The 20,467-nt window shown below is 40.1% G+C and overlaps 1 protein-coding gene and 2 non-coding genes across 3 annotated transcripts; all 3 read left to right on the top strand.

Annotated features, from left to right (window-relative positions):
- Positions 1-6,847: 6,847 nt before the first annotated feature.
- On the top strand, positions 6,848-20,198 carry FRG1 (FSHD region gene 1). The gene is made up of 9 exons (XM_068971329.1): positions 6,848-7,042; positions 10,884-10,954; positions 12,255-12,380; positions 13,574-13,631; positions 13,956-14,070; positions 15,710-15,814; positions 17,972-18,063; positions 18,764-18,874; positions 20,092-20,198. The coding sequence occupies exons 1-9, from the start codon at positions 6,981-6,983 to the stop codon at positions 20,126-20,128; spliced, it is 777 nt and encodes a 258-aa protein (XP_068827430.1). The 5' UTR covers positions 6,848-6,980; the 3' UTR covers positions 20,129-20,198.
- On the top strand, positions 14,399-14,477 carry LOC138079429 (small nucleolar RNA U2-19). Its single transcript, XR_011144900.1, has one exon. It is a non-coding gene; the product is annotated as a small nucleolar RNA U2-19 (small nucleolar RNA).
- Positions 14,614-14,685, top strand: LOC138079428 (small nucleolar RNA U2-30). Its single transcript, XR_011144899.1, has one exon. It is a non-coding gene; the product is annotated as a small nucleolar RNA U2-30 (small nucleolar RNA).
- Positions 20,199-20,467: the final 269 nt, after the last annotated feature.

The raw sequence follows: 20,467 nt of genomic DNA, 5'->3' as shown, positions 1-20,467 counted from the left end.
AACCCTGTGTGACCCCATAGACAGCAGCCCACCAGGCTTCTCTGTCCCTGGGATTCTCCAGGCAAGAATACTGGAGTGGGTTGCCATTTCCTTCTCCAATGCATGCTAAGTCGCTTCAGTTGTGTCTGACTCTGTGCGACCCCACGGACAGCAGCCCATCAGTTTCCTCTGTCCATGGGATTCTCCAGGCAAGAATACTGGAGTGGGTTGCCATTTCCTTCTCCAAATTTAGTAGATATCAAAGAGCTTTCACATCTATTAACATTTTTTTACACTTTTTATTTTGCACTGGGATATAGTCGATCAAAAAGATATCCTTTTCATTACAGAGGACTAGAATGCAAAAGTAGGAAGTCAAGAAACACCTGGAATAACAGGCAAATATGGCCTTGGAGTACAGAATGAATCAGGGCAAATGCTAACAGAGTTCTGCCAAGGGAACACACTGGTGATAGCAAACACCCTCTTCCAACAACACAAGAGAAGACTCTACACATGGACATCACCAGATGGTCAACACCAAAATCAGATTGATTATATCTTTGCAGCCAAAGATAAAGAAGCTCTATACAGTCAGCAAAAACAAAACCGGGAGCTGACTGTGGCTCAGATCATGAACTCCTTATTGCCAAATTCAGACTTAAATTGAAGAAAGTAGGGAAAACCACTAGACCTTTCAGGTATGACCTAAATCAAATCCTTTATGATTATACAGTGGAAGTGAGAAATAGATTTAAGGGACTAGATCTGATAGACAGAGTGCTTGATGAACTATGGACGGAGGTTCATGACATTCTGCAGGAGACAGGGATCAAGACCATCCCCGTGGAAAAGAAATGCAAAAAAGCAAAATGGCTGTCTGAGGAGGCCTCACAAATAGCTGTGAAGAGAAGCAAAAAGCAAAGGAGAAAAGGAAAGATATAAGCATCTGAATGCAGAGTTCCAAAGAATAGCAAGGAGAGATAAGAAAGACTTCCTCAGCGACCAATGCAAAGAAATAGAGGAAAACAACAGAATGGGAAAGACTAGATGTCTCTGCAAGAAAATTAGAGATACCAAGGGAACATTTCATGCAAAGATGGGCTTGATAAAGGACAGAAATGCTATGGACCTAACAGAAGCAGAAGATATTAAGAAGTGGCAAGAATACACAGAAGAACTATACAAAAAAGAGCTTCACAACCCAGATAATCACGATAGTGTGATCACTCACCTAGAGCCAGACATCCTGGAATGTGAAGTCAAGTGGGCCTTAGAAATCATCACTATGAATAAAGCTAGCGGAGGTAATGGAATTCCAGTGGAGCTATTTCAAATCCTGAAAGATGGTGCTGTGAAAGTGCTGCACTCAATATGCCAGCAAATTTGGAAAAGTCAGCAGTGGCCACAGGACCGGAAAAGGTCAGTTTTCATTCCAATCCCACAGAAAGGCAATGCCAAAGAATGCTCAAACTATTGCACAATTGCACTCATCTTACACACTAGTAAAGTAATGCTTAAAATCCTCCAAGCCAGGCTTCAGCAGTACGTGAACTGTGAACTTCCAGATGTTCATGCTGGTTTTAGAAAAGGCAGAGGAACCAGAGATCAAATTGCCAACATCTGCTGGATCCTCGAAAAAGCAAGAGAGTTCCAGAAAAAACATCTACTTCTGCTTTATTGACTATGCCAACGCTTTCGACTTTGTGGATCACAATCAACTGTGGAAAATTCTGAAAGAGATGGGAATACCAGACCACCTGACCTGCCTCCTGAGAAATCTATATGCAGGTCAGGAAACAACAGTTAGAACTGGACATGGAAGCAACAGACTGGTTCCAAATAGGAAAAGGAGTACGTCAAGGCTGTATATTGTCACCCTGCTTATTTAACTTATATGCAGAGTACATCGTGAGAAACGCTGGGCTGGATGAAGCACAAGCTGGAATCAAGATTGCCAGGAGAAATATCAATCACCTCAGATATGCAGATGACACCACCCTTAGGGCAGAAAGTGAAGAGGAACTAAAAAGCCTCTTGATGAAAGTGAAAGAGGAGAGTGAAAAAGTTGGCTTAAAGCTCAACATTCAGAAAACTAAGATCATGGCGTCTGGTCCCATCACTTCATGGGAAACAGATGGGGAAACAGTGGAAACAGTGTCAGACTTTATTTTGGGGGCTCCAAAATCACTGCAGATGGTGACTGCAGCCATGAAATTAAAAGACGCTTACTCCTTGGAAGAAAAGTTATGACCAACCTAGATAGCATATTCAAAAGCAGAGACATTACTTTGCCAACAAAAGTCCATCTAGTCAAGGCTATGGTTTTTCCAGTGGTCATGTATGGATGTGAGAGTTGGACTGTGGAAAAAAAGCTGAGCGCCAAAGAATTGATGCTTTTGAACTGTGGTGTTGGAGAAGACTCTTGAGAGTCCCTTGGACTGCAAGGAGAGCCAGCCAGTCCATTCTAAAGGAGATCAGTCCTGGGTGTTCACTGGAAGGACTGATGCTAAAGCTGAAACTTTGGCCACCTCATGCGAAGAGTTGACTCATTGGAAAAGGCTCTGATGTTGGGAGGGATTAGGGGCAGGAGGAGAAGGGGACGACAGAGGATGAGATGGCTGGATGGCATCACCGACTCGATGGATGTGAGTCTGAGTGAACTCCGGGAGTTGGTGATGGACAGGGAGGCCTGGTGTGCTGTGATTCATGGGGTCGCAAAGAGTCGGACACGACTGAGCGACTGAACTGAACTGATAGTCAATCAACAAATGATGTTGTGACAGTTCCAGGTGAACAGTGAAGGGACTCAGCCATACGCATACACACACCTGTTCTCCCCCAAACTCCCCTCCCATCCAGGCCTCCATTTAACATTGAGCCAAGTTCCATGTGCTATACAGTAAGTCCTTGCTGGTTATCCATTTTAAATACAGCGGTGTGTACATGTCCATCCCAAACTCCCTAACTATCTCTTTCCTCCAGCAACCTTAAGTTCCTTCTCTAAGTCTGTAAATATCTTTCTGTTTTGCAAGTAAGTTCATTTGGGTATGGGTACTTTTAAGACAACCAGAAGCCACTTTAGCAAAATGCAGCCATTTTCTTAGTTGTCCACAAGGTGGTGCTGTCGGCGGGACTAAGCTTTCCTGATAGCTCAGACTGGATATTTTTTAACATGACCTGAGGCTGCCTGACAGAGGATGAAATGGTTGGATGGCATCACCGACTCGATGAACATGAGTTTGAGTAAGCTCCGGGAGTTGGTGATGGACAGGAAAGCCTGGCGTGCTGCAGTCCATGGGGTCGCAAAGAGTGGGACACGATTGAGGGACTGAACCGAACTGAACTGATGCTGCTTGAGCAAAATGTAGCCATTTTCTTATTCGTCCACAAGGTGGTGCTGACGGCTGGGACTACAACAAACTATTTTAAACGTTGCTCACAGCAAAGATAGTGAAGTCGCTCAGTCGTGTCCAACTCTTAGTGACCCCATGGACTGCAGCCTACCAGGCTCCTCCGTCCATGGGATTTTCCAGACAAGAGTACTGGAATGGGGTGCCATTTCCTTCTCCAGGGGTTCTTCCCGACCCCAGGATTGAACCCGGGTGTTCTGCATTGTAGGCAGAAGCTTTACCATCTGAGCCACCAGGGAAGTCTGAAGAAACAATCAAAAATAAAAAGGTAGTCTGCAGAGATGGAGAAAATATTTGCAAATCATACATCTGTAAGGGATTAATATCCAAAATATATAAGAAATTCAATAGAAAAAGCTATTTTAAATGGTCAAAGAAACTGAATAGATATCTTTCCAAAGGTCAACGGGTACATGAAAAGACACTCAATGTCACTAATTATTAGGGAAATGCAAATCAAACCACAATGAAATATCACCTCAGACCAGGAAGGCAAGAGATAACAACTTGCTACAACATTTCACTTATATCTTTCTCAGGGCACATTGATAGCTAATAATAAGAGCTAACATTTTTGATTCACAACTTATCAGAAATTTTTAAGTCTTTTCCTATATTAACTCTAAATATTCATCATTACCCTAGGAGAGATCCCATTTTACAGCTGAGGAAACAGCTATGTGGAGGTTATGTAACTTACAAATGCGGGAGACCTGGGTTCGATCCCTGGGTTGGGAAGATCCCCTGGAGAAGGGCATGGCAGCCCACTCCAGTATTCTTGCCTGGAGAATTCCAAGGACAGAGGAGCCTGAAGGGCTACAGTCCACGGGGTCACAGAGTCGGGCACGACTGACTCTCACACACACACACACACACACACATAACTTTACAAAGTCATCAAACTCAAAAGACAGCAGGGTTTGTCTGCCACAGCAGTCTGTCTCCAGCAGCTACACTCTTTTTGGTGGAGGGGGGGCTGTGCTGGGTCTCCCTTGCTGCACACAGGCTTTCTCTAGTTGTAGCGAGTGGCGGCTCCTCTTCACTGCAGTTCGCGGGCTTCTTATCGCAGTGGCTTCTCTTGTTGCAAAACATGGGATCTAGAGCACAGGCTCAGTAGTTGTGGCACATGGCTCAGCTGCTCCGCACGCAGACGTGGGATTTTCCCGGACCAGAGATCGAACCCGTGTCTCCTGCATTGGCAGGTGGATTCTTTACCACTGAGCCGCCAGGGAAGCCCTCTACTCCTAATTATACACTATACCGCCTCTCGCTGCACATCATTCACTTAGATAAAGGCCCTTACGATTAGGCCCTGGGTCAAAACATCTTTTGCATTTTCCTACCACTAAGTAGTGTAGCAGACAGCAAGTTGCAGACAGAGGGATATAAATAGATACGGAACTGATGTCCAAAGGTCTGCTATTCCTTACCCATCCAACATGTCTACTTCTGTTTTTCTATCACAACCCAACGTAGTCAAGTCACACTCTGTTCCACTCCCTTCATTATCGCACACCAGGCTTTGGAATCTTAATATTTTAACTGACGTTTAGGCAAGGTTTATTGTGAAGCAGGCATTGGATGTGGGTGTAGATGAGACAAGAATAAATAAGCACACGGCTCTTGTGTTTTAAAAAGCACACAGTAAAGCTTTAGGATGAGAAATGAAGGCTCTTTGGGGAAACCCAGGAAGTTATTCAAAGATGGCTTTTTGGAGGAAATAAGCCTGAATTTGTTTTAAAGGCCGAAAAGGAGGGGGCAGGGCCCACACGAAGAGGGTGGGTAAGCAGCTAGAGCAGCATTCTAGGCAGGACACGGAAAGACAGAGCGTTCAAGCATTTCCAGTCAGGCTGTGCTGCTGGGGTTAAGGCAGCATGGGTTCCGTGGTGGGAAAGAGGCCAAGATTACCAGTTCACTACGTGCATTAGGATTCTCCTCCCGAAATCAGTAGGCCTCCCTTTAATAGACTTTAGGGATAATGGCTTTTCATACTGTCCATGGGGTTCTCCAGGAAAGAATACCAGAGTGGGTTGCCATTTCCTTCCCCAGTGCAAAATAGAAGTGGAAAAAAAGGGGAAGCAGTGACAGATTTTATTTTCTTGGGCTCCAAAGTCACTACAGATGGTGACTGCAGCCACGAAGTTACAAGACCCTTGCTCCTTGGAAGAAAAGCTATGACAAACCTAGACAGTGTATTAAAAAAGCAGAGCTATCACTTCGCTGACAAATGTCTATATAGTCAAAGCTGTGGTTTTCCAATAGTCACGCACGGATATGAGAGTTGGACCATAAAAGAAGGCTGAACACTGAAGAACTGATGCTTTCAAACCATGGTGTTGGAGAAGACTCTTCAGAGTCCCTTGGACTGCAAGGAGATCAAACCAGTCAATCCTAAAGGAAATCAACCCTGGATATTCATTGGAAGGACTGTTGCTGAAGCTGAAGCCTCAATACTTTGGCCACCTGATGCAAAGAGCCAATTCACTAGAAAAGACCCTGACGCTGGAAAAGATTGAGGCCAAGAGGAAAAGGGGACGACAGAGGATGAGATGGTTAGATAGCATCAGTGACTTAGTGGACATGAATTTGAGCAAACTCCGGGAGATAGTGGAGGTCAGAGGAGCTTGGGGTGCCACAGTACATGGGGGTCACAGGGTGGGATAGGACTTAGAGACTCAACAAAAACAAGGGGGATAATGATCAGCTGTTTCTTTAGAGAGATCACTCGGCACTACAGTAGATGGTTTGGAAGGGAGAGTCGATGGAATCAGGGAAGTAGATTATAAAACTGTTGAAGAGATGGGAGCAGGGACTGAAGCTGTGGAAGCCTGTTAAGACCCACCCTACACGGAGAAAGACCTCTCTGAAAGCATTAGCTTTCCCTGTCACCCGCCTGCCCATCTCCACCCAAAATCCTGCAGCGCTAGTGAAATTTTCCGCCCGAACGCTGGCACTTAATTGTCTTTTATTTTATTCCTTGTTTGTTTCCTCTGCATTACTCGAGTCTCCGTAAGTACGAACAGTACAATAAAAGTTTACGGAATTGAGACGGCTTGTGAAGTCGCCCGAGGCCAAACAATGCGTCCTGTGTTACTCAACGCCCCCGCCGCACACGCGAGCCCAGCCCTTGGCTGCGGCGCGCAGTCAGGAGCAGTCCACGAGGCGGCTTCGGGAGGGTTGATGTGAGTCATCGCATCCCTGAGCTAATTACCGCCTCCTCGCAAGACCTCGCAGGCGGACTTACTCCAGAGCGGCTCCAGTCGCCCAGCTCGGCTGCGAGACCCACCGCGTCCACCAGAGGGCGCGGCTCCCCCGGCTTCGGCATTCGGAAAGGCCCGTTCTCAGGGCGCAGGCAAAAAAAAAAAAACACGCGGGTCTATTTTGGCCCTCTGCGGGTGCCGTACCCAGGCTGTAAACAGGAAGTGGAACTCTACTTGGGACTTGACGTTGGGGTGAAAAAAAGCCAGGGACCGGGGGGAGACGCGGCCACTCCAGTGGAGCGTACGTTTCCGGGGAGCTCGGGCCCCGTCTCCACTTTTGTGACTCCGTCGCCCTCTCCTGCGCCGGTTCACGTGTTTTGCCACGACCATGGCCGAATACTCCTATGTGAAGTCCACCAAACTCGTGCTCAAGGGAACCAAGGCCAAGAGGTAAGGACGCGGGTTTGCGTGGGAGATTCTCGCCCTCTTTCTCGACGCCGCTCAGCCTTCCCCTCCCTGGGGCGAGTGTCCTGGGGCGTCAGCGCCCACCTGGGGGACCAGGAGCCACAAGGTCGGATTTCCCTTGATGAACCCCCACCTCCAGACCTATGCTTGGTAGGGCTGTGTTAGTCTGATCGTGTGGGTTTTAACAGTAACTTCTTTTATTAGGGATAACTGTTTTCAACATTGCCTCCCTGCCACCTTTAAAAAAATTAATTTTAATGCAATATGCAGATACGGATTTTGAAAAGGCTATGGGTTCGAATCTGGACTCCGCCAATTACTAATCTTGTGACAGGTTCGTTAGTATCTTTGAGCTTCCTCTTGGGAGGGGATTAGTGATACTCCAAAAGGGTTGTTTTGAGGATTAAACGAGGTGGCGTGTACAGTAAATAAGTAGAGCCAAATGCAAGAAGAAGTTACCCAACTAGTCGATTTGCTCAGGGCTGATCCTTTATGCAAATGCTGAGCATTTCATCCTGGTCTCAGTGATAAGAGTTTTAGGTACTTTTAGATGGGATGGAAAGAAGGTGTTAAGAAGCAAACTGAAGCCATGACTCTTAAGAACTCTGCCTAGGAGTCTGGGATTAAGAATTTATCCTGAATACATGTGAAACTGTTACTGCCTGAATTCATAGGAGGGAGGAGAGAGTTAGCTTCTGAAAGCTTATTTTGTGATGAAAATACAAATAAGTGTGTCTTATAGTCATTATAACTACCAATATAGTTAACACACATGTAGCATTTCATACGTGCCAAGAACTGTTCTAAGCAATACCTGTTAACTTTTTTAAAAGTCACTCTTGGGCTTTTTATTGTTGAGATATACTACATATACTATAAAATTCGCCCTTTTAAATTAGAATTCAGTGGTTTTTAGTATATTCACAAAGCTCAGCACTGTTGAGTTGCTGAACATTTTCATCCTCTTAGAAGGAAGCCCCACCATCATTAGCAGTCACTCCAAGTTCTGCTCATCCCCTAATCCCTGGCAACCACTAATCCACCTTTTGTCTGTATCAGTTTGCCTCATAAACATTCCATATAAATGGAATCATACAATATGCAGGATTGGACACAACTGAACGATACAATATGCAGCCTTTTGAGTCTGGCTTCTTTTACTTAGGATAACATTTTCAAGATTCATCTATGTTGTATCAGTACTCATTCCTTTTATGGCGGAATAATATTCCATTAAGGGCTTCCCAGGTCGGGAAAGACAAGAGATCTCTTCAAGAAAATTAGAGATACCAAGGGAGCATTTCATGTGAAGATGGGCTCAGTAAAGGACAGAAATGGTATGGACCTAACAGAAGCAGAAGATATTAAGAAGAGGAGGTAAGAATACACAGAAGAACTATACAAAAAAGATCTTCACGACTCAGATAATCATCATGGTGTGATCACTCACCTAGAGCCAGACATCCTGGAATGTGAAGTCAAGTGGGCCTTAGGAAGCATCACTACGAACAAAGTTAGTGGAAATGATAGAATTGCAGTTGAGCTGTTTCAAATCCTAAAAGATGATGCTGTGAAAGTGCTGCACTCAGTATGTCAGCAAATTTGGAAAAGACAGCAGTGGCCACAGGACTGGAAAAGGTCAGTTTTCATTTCAATCCCACAGGAAGGCAAAGCCAAAGAATGCTCAAACTACCACACAATTGCACTCATCTCACACGCTAGTAAAGTAATGCTCAAAATTCTCCAAGCGAGGCTTCAGCAATACGTGAACTGTGAACTTCCAATGTTCAAGCTGGTTTTAGAAAAGGCAGAGGAACCAGAGATCAAATTGCCAACATCTGCTGGATCCTCGAAAAAGCAAGAGAGTTCCAGAAAAACATCTATTTCTGCTTTATTGACTATGCCAAAGCCTTTGACTGTGTGGATCACAATAAACTGGAAAATTCTGAAAGTGATGGGAATACCAGAGCACCTGACCTGCCTCCTGAGAAATCTGTGTGCAGGTCAGGAAGCAACAGTTAGAACTGGACATGGAACAACAGACTGGTTCCAAATAGGAAAAGGAGTATGTCAAGGCTATATATTGTCACCCTGCTTATTTAATTTAAATGCAGACTACATCATGAGAAACGCTGGGCTGGATGAAGCACAAGCTGGAATCAAGATTGCCGGGAGAAATATCAATAACCTCAGATATGCAGATGACACCACGCTTAGGGCAGAAAGTGAAGAGGAACTAAAAAGCCTCTTGATGAAAGGGAAAGAGGAGAGTGAAAAAGTTGGCTTAAATCTCAACATTCAGAAAACGAAGATCATGGCATCCGGTCCCATCACTTCATGGCAAATAGATGGGGAAACAGTGGAGACAGTGTCTGACTTTATTTTTGGGGGCTCCAAAATCACTGCAGATGGTGATTGCAGCCATGAAATTAAAAGACTTTTACTCCTTGGAAGGAAAGTTATGACCAACCTAGATAGCATATTCAAAAGCAGAGACATTACTTCGCTAACCAAGGTCCGTCCAGTCAAGGCTATGGTTTTTCCAGTGGTCATGTATGGATGTGAGAGTTGAACTATAAAGAAAGCTGAGCGCTGAAGAATTGATGCTTTTGAACTGTGGTGTTGGAGAAGACTCTTGAGGGTCCCTTGGACTGCTAGGAGATCAGCCAGTCCATTCTAAAGGAGATCAGTCCTGGGTGTTCATTGGAAGGACTGATGCTAAAGCTGAAACTCCAATACTTTGGCCACCTGATGCGAAGAGCTGACTCATTGGAAAAGACTTTGATGCTGGGAGGGGTTGGGGGCAGGAGGAGAAGGGGACAACAGAGGATGAGATGATTGGATGGCATCACCACATCAGTGGACATGAGTTTGGGTAAACTCCAGGAGTTGGTAAGGGACAGGGAGGCCTGGCGTGCTGTGATTCATGGGGTCACACAGAGTCGGACACGACTGAGTGACTGAACTTAACTGAACTGAAGGTGTCTCAGTGGTAAAGAATCCGCCTGCCAATGCAGGAGATGCAGATTTGATCCCTGGGTGAGGAAGATCCCCTGGAAAGGAAATGGCAGCCCACTCCAGTATTCTTGCCTGGGAAATCCCATGGACAGAGTAGCTTGGTTGGCCACAGTCCATGGGGTTGCACATAGTCAGACACGCCTGAGTGGCTAAACTACCACCAGAGCTCCATTGTATGGATATAACACATTTTGTTCATCCATTCATTAGTTGATGGACATTTGGGTTTCCATTTTGGGGACTCTAATGAATAATGCTGCTATGAATATTCTTATGCAAGTTTCTATGCAGACCTATGTTTTCATTTCTCTTGGGTGTAAACCTAGGAGGAGAATTGTTAGATCCTGTGGTTTCCATAAACCTAATTCCATGTTTAACTTTTCAAGAACTTCAAACTCTTCTGGTTGCACCATTTTACATTTTCACAAGTAATGTATGAAGATTATGCCTTAACTCCTAATCCTCACAGTAAGAGTTGGGTTAAATTGTTATCCTCATTTGTATAGGTGGGGAAATTGACAGATTAAGTAAATTTTCCCAAAAAATCACAGAGCTAAGAAATGACAGAATCACGATTCTAAAAGGCAGTCTGGCTCCAGAGTCTGTTCTCTTTAACTGTAACACAATATGAAGAGGATCAGAAGTGACTTCTCTGTATCAGAAGTAAGAGGGTATATCAAGGAATGTTGTTGTCGATCAGTAATTCATATATTAGTGTACATCTTAGAAGAGTCTTCTAAGATTCTATCTTACATTTAGTATGCAAATCAATATATCTAAACTCATCTATATAAATTATCTCCTGTAGTAAGAAGAAAAAGAGCAAAGAGAAGAAGAGAAAGAGAGAAGAAGAAGAAGAAACTCAGCTTGATATTGTTGGTGAGTCAATTTTCTATTACTTCATTCTGAGCGAAGTTAGCATTGGTTGAGATTCCCTTAAAACTATTTCCCTAGTAGGGATAAGTAGTAAAAGAAAGTAGAAGGAATTTATGGCCAAGTCACATTTGTCTTGACATGCTCAAATATTAGAGTTATAGGTTGCTTTTATGTTCTAGCACAGTCGATGTCTGATGCCTCTTCTTCATCATCAGAACAAAGCACAGGAGAGAGGAAACCTAGGGCTCTGACTTAATAGGTGCCATTGTTAGACTACTTAGTAGCCCAGAGATGCTGATACATCATTTTAAAGGCCTGAAACATATAAATATCATTTAACCATATTTTACAAATTATCTTTTCTCTTTTTATCATATTGATATCCAGTTGTCCTAGCACTATTGATGAATAGACTTTCTTTCTCATTAAAGTGCTTTGGTGTCTTTGTCGAAAATCAGTTGACTTTATATGTGGTAGTCTATTTCTGGACTCTGTTCCAGAGGTTTGTCTGTTGTTCTGTTGATGTATGTGTCTTGATTACTGCGCCATTTCATAAAATCTTAAAATCAGGTGGTGTGAATCTCCCAGCTTTATACTTCTGTACTTCTTTATAGTCTGGTAGAGCCTTTGTATTTCCATATAAATTTTACAATCAATGTATTACTTTCTATAATAAATCCTATTGGATTGACCATGGAGTTGACTGTATTGAATCTAGAATCTAAGTCATGTGCGGAGAATCAACATGAAGTGTACTTGTTCAGTATAGCACAGAACATATACAAATAATTTTATATCACTATTACATTTTTAAGAAAGAATTAATGATCATAGGATGTTAATGATGATTCTGAGTAAAGCATTTTTTTTGTACTGGAAAATTATAAGTCAGAAATAGCTCAAATTATTGTGCAAACCTCTCACTAAATTATCTGAACTGTAGTAAAATATACCTAACATAAAGTCCATCACTTTAGCCGTTTTTCAGTGTACAGTTCAGTGTCATTAAGTGCATCGCCACTGCTGTGCAGCCGTCACCACCATCCATCTTCAATTCAAGATGAATATTTTTCCTCTTGCAAAGCTGAAACTGTTCACCCATTAAATTATAAATGCCCATACCTCACTCTCCCCTAGTCCCGAGCAACCGCCATCCTGTTTTTTATCTCTCTGAATTCAACTACTCCAGAACTGCAAAAAAAATTTTTTTTAAGTTAATAAGTTACAATGACAACAGCAGCAAGTAAGAACCTTCCATCACAAATACACAATGTAAATTTAAATGACTGATTTTATCTTTTAGGAATCTGGTGGACAGTAACAAACTTTGGTGAGATTTCAGGAACCATAGCAATTGAAATGGATAAAGGAACCTACATACATGCACTTGACAATGGGCTTTTTACACTGGGAGCTCCACATAAAGAAGGTTTGTGTCTGGTAGCGGCAATGGGATGGAAAAGGCCACTTGAAGTTAATATTTTATGGCATCCGTTCACTTAAATTCTAATAGCAAATGTATGCCAGAGGGGTGAATCCATTGATTTGACTCTTCCACTTTCTTCCTTCCTCACTATTTACGTTGTTGGCAACTCCCTCTTTCCAGTGTAAGCATTTGAAAACATTCTGTGTAGTTCCAAAAGGGTATCCATGGCAATCAAAACTAATGTGAATAATTGAAATAATAAAAGGAAAGAAAAAGAAAACCTAGATGAGTCAAAAGTTTGAATTCCTTTACTCTTTAGACCTTTTGCCACAACTAACCCGGGGCACTATTAATCTGAAGTTTTCTCTTTGCATTTAGCGCATGGGAAGAAGCACTAATGAGACGTGAAGTAATTAGAAAATTACTAAGAGCTTTTTGTCCAAATGGTCATCCCTTTAATAAATTAAAGCATTTTAGTTTTTTAAACATTAAGTGCTTATTTGTCTATGTGCTGACTGCATTTTAAAACACAAAGAGATAGTATCTTGGAAGTAACTAAATAAATAAGCATCATGCTGACCTATCTCATTAGATATGTAAAACTAAACTTTAGGTTTTTTGTTTTTTTTTAACATATGTTCTCATTGACTGTTAGAGACTGTCTAACAAAACTAAAGTTTGATTTTACATATAGAAGATAAACTGTTCTCTCTCTCTCTTTTTTTTTGGCTTAAAATAACACAAATTTATTATTATCACACAACTGTAGAGGTCAGAAGTCCAAAGTGAGTCTTGATGATCTAGAATCAAATGTTATCTGCATTTGAAGATAAAGTAACTCTTGATACTATGAATACTATGTCATGTCCGACTCTTTGTGACCCTGTGAACTGTAGCCCGCCAGGCTCCTCAGTCTATGGAATTCTGCAGGCAAGAATACAGAGTGGGTAGCCTTTTCCTACTCCAAGGGATCTTCCCAACCAAGGGATTGAACCCACATCTGCTGTGTTGGCAGGTGGGTTCTTCACTGTCTGAACCACCAGGGAAGGCCATATACTGTATTATAATTACATAATATAATATTCTTACATTTGGTTTCAAAAGAGAAAGAGCTACTTTTTTTAAGCTAACGAGTATTTTTACATGTATATTTATAAGAAATGTCATATTTACTTCAAAATGTTTTTCTCTTGCAGTTGATGAGGGCCCTAGTCCTCCAGAGCAGTTTACAGCTGTCAAATTGTCTGATTCCAGGTAAGCTTGAGTTGAACTATAATTAATACATTGTAATACAACATGATATAATAGGATATATCCATTAAAAGTGGTGTTTTTGAAGAAGAATGAATTTGGGAAAATGTTTGCTGCATAATATAAGGTATTATGTAGTACTTGTACTTAAAAAGTAGAATATTAAACTGTATACACAGAACCACATTGTCTAGTATGGTAGCCACTTGCCATACATGGCTTTTGAACATTGGAACTGTGGTTAATCTGAATTTTACATACACGTTTTTTGTTCCACATTTAATTTTCTCTCAGTTTTTAACATTTAACTATTTTATTAATCTGAAGAATTGCCCTGAAGTCTGGCTATGGAAAATACCTTGGTATAAATTCAGACGGACTTGTTGTTGGGCGTTCAGATGCAATTGGACCTAGAGAGCAGTGGGAACCCGTCTTTCAAGATGTAAGTACTATTGTATTTTTTTACAAGTTCCTTCTCAGTGTAGGAGAAAGTCTCTAACAGTCAGTGAGAGCATATATTCAGGAAAAACAAAAAAGTAGAGTGCAATAATATGCATTAAGTTTTTACAAACTAACATGAATTCATAACCTTCAAAAGATCTCAAAAAATAGTGCAACACAGGAAAAAAAAAAAACACAACAATCAACAGAGTGAAAAGACATGCTGTGGATTGGGGAAAAGTACTTACAAGCTAGATATCTGTTAAAGGGTTAATGTCCAAAATATATAAGATAATACTCATTCAATTCTCTGAGATCTGCTCTTAGTGGATCAGTGATGAAAATAGCCAAATCTGAGCATCAGAAGACCTTTAGTCTACCTGATACATGATCTCTATAGTTCTGAGAAGCTAAAGAATTTAAAATAAAATGTGTGTGTGTGTGTGTGTGTGTGTGTGTGTGTGTGTGTGTAAAGGTGACAGTAGATAACTCAGGACTTTATTGATGGGTGAGTGTGTGTGTGTATGAAAGGCTGATCAGTTCTGAGCAATGATGAAAGGTTTTATTACTATGGACCTTTATAACTGTGAAGGTTTCTACACTTGATCTGAGCTCAGAATTTTTAGAAAAACATTCAGTAGCAAAAACAAAAAAAAATTTTTTTAATTGGCAAAGAAACTGAATAGCTATTTCTCATTTTATCAACAGAAGAGGCCAGCATATCATAAGGCAATATGATGAGTCAGATACTACCAGTCATACAGAACTTTAGGGATTTTCGTTTCACTTTATTTTGGGGGAAGACACTAAGTTTTAAAATTTTATAGAAAGACTTAAAAGTCCCTGGTGTAACAAGTAAAACTTTAACACAGAAAAGGGACTCAGCGGAAAAATCAGCAGCACAGATTTAAATCACCTTGGACTAAATTACAGCCACATCCCAGCTCACCAAGAGTCCTGCAGATGACAGAAAACTCAGCCCTCACTCCCTCAAATAAGAAATTAAATCAAATTCATGTTATTAGCAATTTGGTCACTGGTTATGACAGATGATTAAATTCTTCCTACACCCAAAAGTCCCTCACACATTGATTCTTAAAAGTTCTGAGCAATAAATTCAAAGGCATCAAAGGCTAGCTTTTCTACTTTTTTCTGCATTTTTTTTTTTTAATGTTATTGAAGTATAGTTGATTATACTTCAACTATTATATTTTTATATTTTCTAATTATGGAGTAAAATCTTAAAATATTACTATTTGAGTAAAATACATTATATCTTTTTTTCTTTAAAGCTAATTAAAAAAAAAACTTACTAAATCAGTTATATCCCAGTAAATCTTGGAGACCAAAGGAAATAATTCTATTCCATATAGTTAGAATTTAGTCCTACTAAATCTACTAATAGTAGATTAAAAGTATTTAATCTACTATTAGAAGTATTTAATGTGATTATCTTTGAGTAGTAAGATTATAAATGATTCTGATTTGCTTTTCTATGTTTTTTTTATTTTCTAGATTTTCTTCACATTCTTGTTCCTGATTCCTTTTAGATTTGGGAAGGAATCAGTTCAGTCTCAAGACTTAAGAATCTTTTTGCAGATATTCTTACAACTTACTTCTTATTATTTTGTTTCATTTAGGGGAAAATGGCTTTACTGGCCTCCAATAGCTGTTTTATTAGATGCAATGAAGCAGGTGATATAGAAGCAAAAAGTAAAACGGCAGGAGAAGAAGAAATGATAAAGGTAATCATGAGAATTTTCTATAGACTAATGCACATCACATATATGATGAGACTACGTCTGTTTAAAATGTTGCGATCTGATCCACACTCACTGTGTGTAATGCATTAGTGAGGGCCATGGTGGAAGGCAGAAAGAAATGAGGAAAAAAAGCCTTTTTTAAAGTGGCCTAATCCTTATCAATAAAGCATGAAAATCCATGTTACATTTTCTCTACTATCAGCATAACTTAAATGCATCTATCAAGTATGTGTATACATTATGTTTTAAATTTGTGTCGTATGTTTGATTTTACTTTTTAAATATTCTCAGTTTTCATAATCTTTAGTTTTACAGTCTTATAGTATTCTTTTTAACCTCAAAAATATTGTTAATCTTTTGAAACAAAAATGTTAATACAAGTAACTGTTCATTTCATCATTTGGAGTTGATTGATGGAGAAAGAAATACCATTCTAGATAGCTCAGGAATTAGAAGTTTTAGTATATCTTCCATAGTTTTCTCAAAAGCCATTTTCACTGCTAAAAATATCCCAAAAAATTTAAATCTGAAACCTAGATTTTCTTTTGTTGTAATTTTTTAAAGTGTTAGTCATAATATTTTTCAACTATTCAATACATAAAACTAAAGCAAATAGCTCCAGGCACATGCATGATTGTCTTTAGTGTTCCCATAAGATAGTTACTATTATCTTTTAACTGTCCACGGGAGGAATAGCCGCTAACCATCCTTAAATTCTCACTGTTTGATCAGTCACTGCACGAAGTCACACAGCTAAAGTGGAGACAGAATGCATACCCAGGCCCAACTGGCTGTAGAAGTTACATTCCACAGCACATTGCTTCTCCAAAAGCAAGTCACTAGAAAAATGCTGGCGGGGCATTCTCTGGTGGTCTGGTGGTTAAGACTCCAAGCTTCCACTGCAGGGACACAGGTTCTACCCTGGTCAGGGAACTAAGATCCCACTCACCTATTTATTTCATTTTTAATTAAAAATGATACAGAAGGAAAAAAAGTATGTGGTATTTATCAACAGTTGCAGCTATTTTTATATGAAGTACCTGTCAGGTTTCCCTGGGTCTGTTTGGTTAGGCAGGTACCTGGAACCTCTGAGCAGCGATAATCCAGGACTCGGTCCACCCTCCCTTCCACATTGCAGGCTCTGCTTGTCTGTGTCAGCATCCACCTTCATAGACTGGCCTTATCTACCAGAACACATCCCTTCCGGCCAAGGGCAGTATAGTGTCACAGTATAGAATTTCCACAGTTTTTTGAGGACTCCTCCAGCCAGAGTGGTTGCACACATATTAATTGCTCATGCCTTATTATTGCCTACAACTTTGAAAGCAATCTTGGAATGTGCTCTAAGCCACAGAGATCACTTTCGAGATGTTGGTCCTTTGGGTTGCAGATTGCCAGTTCCTTGGCCCTGAATTCTATCCCCTTCCTGCCCCACTCCATTCTCCAGGCAAGAATACTGGAGTGGGTAGCCATTCCCTTCTCCAGGGGATCTTCCCCACCCAGGGATTGAACCCCAGGCTCCTGTATTGCAGGCAGCCTTTTCCATCTAAGCCACCAGGGAAGCCCTTGGCCCTACTCAGTTGATCTTAATTGTTATATCTGTGTCAGTTAATCTATTGCAGGTGATAGTATCTGTCAAAACTTATGAAGGTAAAAGGATTTAAAAGGGATAAATTCCAATTAGGTAGAAACAAATTGTGTTATGTTAAAAGCTTTGAAGCATTTGGTAAAAGCCTGTGCATAGTAAAACAGCTACTGTCTTAAACTTTCAGTGTTATAAAGTGTACACTAACTAGCAGGATAATTTGATTCTACTGTATTTACTTTTGGAGCCAAAATTAAACTAGTTAAATTATTGCCTAATTGGCATAGTGATATCTGATCTGTAAAATCCTTTTCAAGTAATTTTCTCTTTAGTTTTTCTCATGTAAGGGATCTAAGGAAACAAATAATAGCAATTATTTATGTAAGTTACATGTATATATAAACATATCTAGAACTTGTTTTATTCTGAATCTAACTGCCAAGTTGTTTTCTTCTTTTGTATAAGAAATCATCTAGAACGTTCTTTTGTAATAAGTAAGGTGGGGCAGGGGAAGATAAATGTGTAACCTCTGTGTTCTCATCTCCAATATATAGATCAGATCCTGCGCCGAAAGAGAAACTAAGAAAAAAGATGATATTCCAGAAGAAGACAAAGGAAATGTCAAACAGTGTGAAATCAATTACGTGTAGGTATTTTTTTTTTCTTTTAGAACCAAAGGTTTGGCAGTGACATGCTTCTCAAGACACCTAAAATAAAAGACCTGAAAGACAAGAACAGACAACATAATGTAGACTCTAGGATAGGGCACTGAGCTGAGCGCCTCTCGTAAGGGTTCAGGTTTCAACATTCCTGTCACCTGGATTGGTCTGTTCTCCCTGCTCAAGGCTTCCCAGTGGCTCAGTGGTAAAGAATCCGCCTGCCAAGCAGGAGATGCAGGTTCATCCCCTGGGTCGGGAAGATGCCCTGGAGGAGGGCACGACAACCCACTCCAGTATTCTTGCCTGGAGAATCCCATGGACAGAGGAGCCTGGTGGGCTACCATCCATGGGGTCGCAAAGAGTCAGATGCGACTTAGCAACTAAACAACAGTCCTGCTCTGTAGAGTGGCTGTCGCTGTCAGTCCATAAAGCCTGTCAAACATTGCCCGGACACAGGAGACTCCAGCCAACACTCCCAAGTGTTAATTAAGTTTGTAGAGCTACCCAGACAACTGCCTTCTTGATGGTGAGGTAGAAAAGTCATTTTTGTTGTTGAAAAGTTGTAAATTATTTGAGTAGAACAGTTTTTCTTTAGTAAATGAAAAACTTAAAATATTAGTAAGCTTGTTAGTAAACATGTATAATCAAAGTTTGAGACATTTTTCAAGAAAGGCATTTTCTTAACAGAAAAAAATTCCAGAGCTTCCAAGACCACAAGCTTAAAATAAGTAAAGAAGACAGTAAAATTCTGAAAAAGGCCCGGAAAGATGGATTCTTGCATGAAACACTTCTGGACAGGTAAGTAAACTTTTATTCATTTCCAACTATTTTCAGTGTCCAATAGAAGTGGTGTATAAACACATGTTCTTTTCTTAGTTACTGTAATTTTAAAAATTTGTCTTTATTTCTAAATTTTGAATGTGGTGGTATTACCTTAAAAGGGACATTGTAAGTCTGGGAAAAGATCACCAAGAAAAAATATTTGGAAATAGCCAGATTCCAAGGGCTTATATATTTTGTTACAAGCAATTCAGGTTTGACTGAAACTACTTCATAAATTCATTTACCATCGACTTTTTTGTAACTGTTAAAACCAGAGCTAGAGAGAAGTAGTAATTTTAAAATTCAGTGGGTTCTGTCAAAAGTACTACAGGTTTCCAAAAATGAGACAAAAATCAGTTTTAAAATTTCTAAGTATAAAATTGATGAAATTGAAGCACTTTGTTAAGTTGAATTCATACATATGCAGGATATTCAACATAGCACATTATTAATATTTGTTTATTAGTTCCTATTTAAGAAAGTAGTGTCCTGGATTTCCAACATTAGTAAAATGGTTGGAGAGGCTTAGTTGCGAGCTTACAAATACAAATCAAGTAAGCACCAGATCAGAAGAGAATTTGGTAATCTGCCACTTTTCAAGTCTTATGTTGCAAAGTTAGCTTTAAGATATTTCTTTAGATTACTTGATAATAACAGTGCTTTATCAGGTGTTTCCTGTTAACTAGTTGACCAAATGACTACCTGAAGACAAGAAATGATGTAATGATTATTTTCAGCTGAGCATATTAACCCTATTTCTAGGAAATCAACAATAGGCAATAAAAGTAATCAGGATATGGAATTGAAAGAAACAGAATAAGGTTTGTGTCCTATAACCTCTATCACTTATGAAAATACAACATTCCCACCTTATTAAATAGAAGTTTAGGCCAATACTTAAATTCAGAGGCAATTAAAATTGCTGTTATGGATTTTAAAAGTCCTTAGGCAACATGAGTTAAAGATTAGGAAAAGTGTTTTTGGTAAGAATAAAATCCCATGTATTATGAAACATAAAATTGAGAAGTAAACATTTTAATTAAAATATTTTACCATAAGCAGTGTGGTAAGATAATACCTGAAACTGAGGGCACAATTGCCAAACACAGTTTATGATTTTAGTAGCAGGTGACCACTATATGACATGTTTTCAATAGATTAATTTTTTTATTATTTGTTTTTTGTTTAAACAGGAGAGCCAAATTGAAAGCTGATAGATACTGCAAATAACCAGGATTTTTGTTTCTGTCTTCTTTTGTTTTTTTTTTTTTTTTTTGAATAATAAAACCAATGCTTTTACAGAATTATTGGGCTGTTTTATAATTATTGCTGAACCAGTAGCTAGATTTAACTAAGATTAGACATCCTAGAATGTGAAGTCAAGTGGGCCTTAGAAAGCATCACTATGAACAAAGCTAGTGGAGGTGATGGAATTCCAGTTGAGCTATTTCAAATCCTGAAAGATGATGCTGTGAAAGTGCTGCACTCAATATGCCAGCAACTTTGGAAAACTCAGCACTGGCCACAGGACTGGAAAAGGTCAGTTTTCATTCCAATCCCAAAGAAAGG

The sequence above is a fragment of the Capricornis sumatraensis genome, chromosome 4, assembly GCF_032405125.1.
Source record: "Capricornis sumatraensis isolate serow.1 chromosome 4, serow.2, whole genome shotgun sequence".
Lineage (NCBI taxonomy): Eukaryota > Metazoa > Chordata > Mammalia > Artiodactyla > Bovidae > Capricornis > Capricornis sumatraensis.
This window is presented reverse-complemented; position numbering and strand designations above follow the sequence as displayed.